This window comes from Propithecus coquereli, unplaced genomic scaffold (genome assembly GCF_000956105.1).
Source record: "Propithecus coquereli isolate 6110/MARCELLA unplaced genomic scaffold, Pcoq_1.0 Scaffold246, whole genome shotgun sequence".
In the NCBI taxonomy this organism is placed as follows: Eukaryota; Metazoa; Chordata; class Mammalia; order Primates; family Indriidae; genus Propithecus; species Propithecus coquereli.
Window position 1 is genome coordinate 1,521,570 of NW_012148019.1, and position 1,541 is coordinate 1,523,110.

Sequence of the window (1,541 nt, forward strand, 5' to 3'; positions counted from 1 at the left end):
ACTTAAAGTTTCTAATGGGGAAAACAGTGATGCAGTGTGGCATGTTAAGAAGAAGGAAAAAAAATCTTAAATGTTTAATCTTTACAGAAGTGAATTATTGCGTTCTTTCTAAATTATACTTGCTCAAATGTCATAAAGTGTGTTTTTTAACCATCTGCTGACTTGAATAACTTTCTAATTAACTTTTGTGACAGCATATAAATTTCAGATTAATAAACCTTTAAAATTGTCAGTGTCTTCTCAGCTCTGAATAAAGTAACAAAGTTTTAAAATTAAAAATGATTACATTTTATTTAAGTACCAGCTTGATGACTACTGTAGACAAAAGCCCTTATGTGTTCTTTTCTTCATTTTATTGTTATAGTTCTGCGGAATCAGAAGATTTGGCAGTACATTTATATCCAGGAGCTGTTACTATTCAAGGTGTTCTCAGGAGAAAAACCTTGTTAAAAGAAGGCAAAAAACCTACAGTAAGATTTCATTATATTTTAATATACCTCTAAAAATATACAAATGTATAAGACCCTAAAAAATACTAAGACAGTTGAAATAAAACCAGATATATAGTAGACTTGAAATAATTTAAAGTAAAATGCTTTGCCCTTATTCTTAGGCAGTATATTCTAAGACCCCCCAGTGGATGCCTGAAACAACAGATAGTAATGGAACACGTTTCTGTTCATGCTTTCCACCCCAAATGTCATGTCCTTTCCATCTTAATTAAGCACTTATCACAACTGCGGCTACAACTTTTGCAGTTAGAGGTACAATAGCAACAGTAGCATGGATTTCTTCTTCACAGTTTCTCAGGTAGAAGATTTGTTCTTACTGTAGATCTTAGCAACCTCAGCATGTGATTTTTCTTTCCTTAGGAAGTCGAGACTTTTGTCTTTCTCTTCAAGGAAGCACTTGACGGCTTCTCTTTGGCATATCTGAATTACCAACATCACTGTTCTTGCACTTTGGGGTAAAATAAGGGTTATTGGAACACAGGCACCCCAAGATACCATGACAGTCAGTCTGATAATGAAAAGGCCACCGAGTGACTGACAGGCAGGTAGCACAGACAGTGTAGAGATGCTGGACAGAGGGAGGACTCATGTCCTAGGTGGGACAGATCAGGACTGCATAGTGAGATTTCATCAGGCTACTTGGGATGGTGCACAGTTTAAAACTTATGAACTATTTATTTCTGGAATTTTCCTTTTAATATTCTTGGACCAGGGTTGCCCATGGGTAACTATAAAACCACAGAAAGTGAGACCATGGATAAATGGGGGAGAGACTGGTGTGCACATTTGCCTCACCATGTTTCTTAAAGTGTTGCTGTACTTGTCGTATGGGTTTTAATTAAATCATATATTAGGGCTGCTTAAATGAAGGTACTCCCGTGCTTTTCTTTGCCCTCTATTGTAGTTCTTATACAAGATTGTTTCTTAGAGACCCGTGAAAGTATGTCATTCAGAAGTATTTTAGTAATAAGTTTAGGAAAAATAGAGAGTAACAACCCTAAAAATGGAATTTGACTAATTTTGTTTCAT

The 1,541-nt window shown here is 35.6% G+C and overlaps 1 protein-coding gene across 1 annotated transcript in view; it reads left to right on the forward strand.

Annotated features, from left to right (window-relative positions):
• Window positions 1-1,541, forward strand: part of RALGPS2 (Ral GEF with PH domain and SH3 binding motif 2) — a 191,660-nt gene that overhangs the window by 127,180 nt on the left and 62,939 nt on the right. The window contains exon 13 of the mRNA XM_012646525.1: window positions 305-470. Within this exon, the coding sequence (XP_012501979.1) occupies window positions 305-470 (166 nt within the window). The remainder of the gene's footprint in view (window positions 1-304; window positions 471-1,541) is intronic.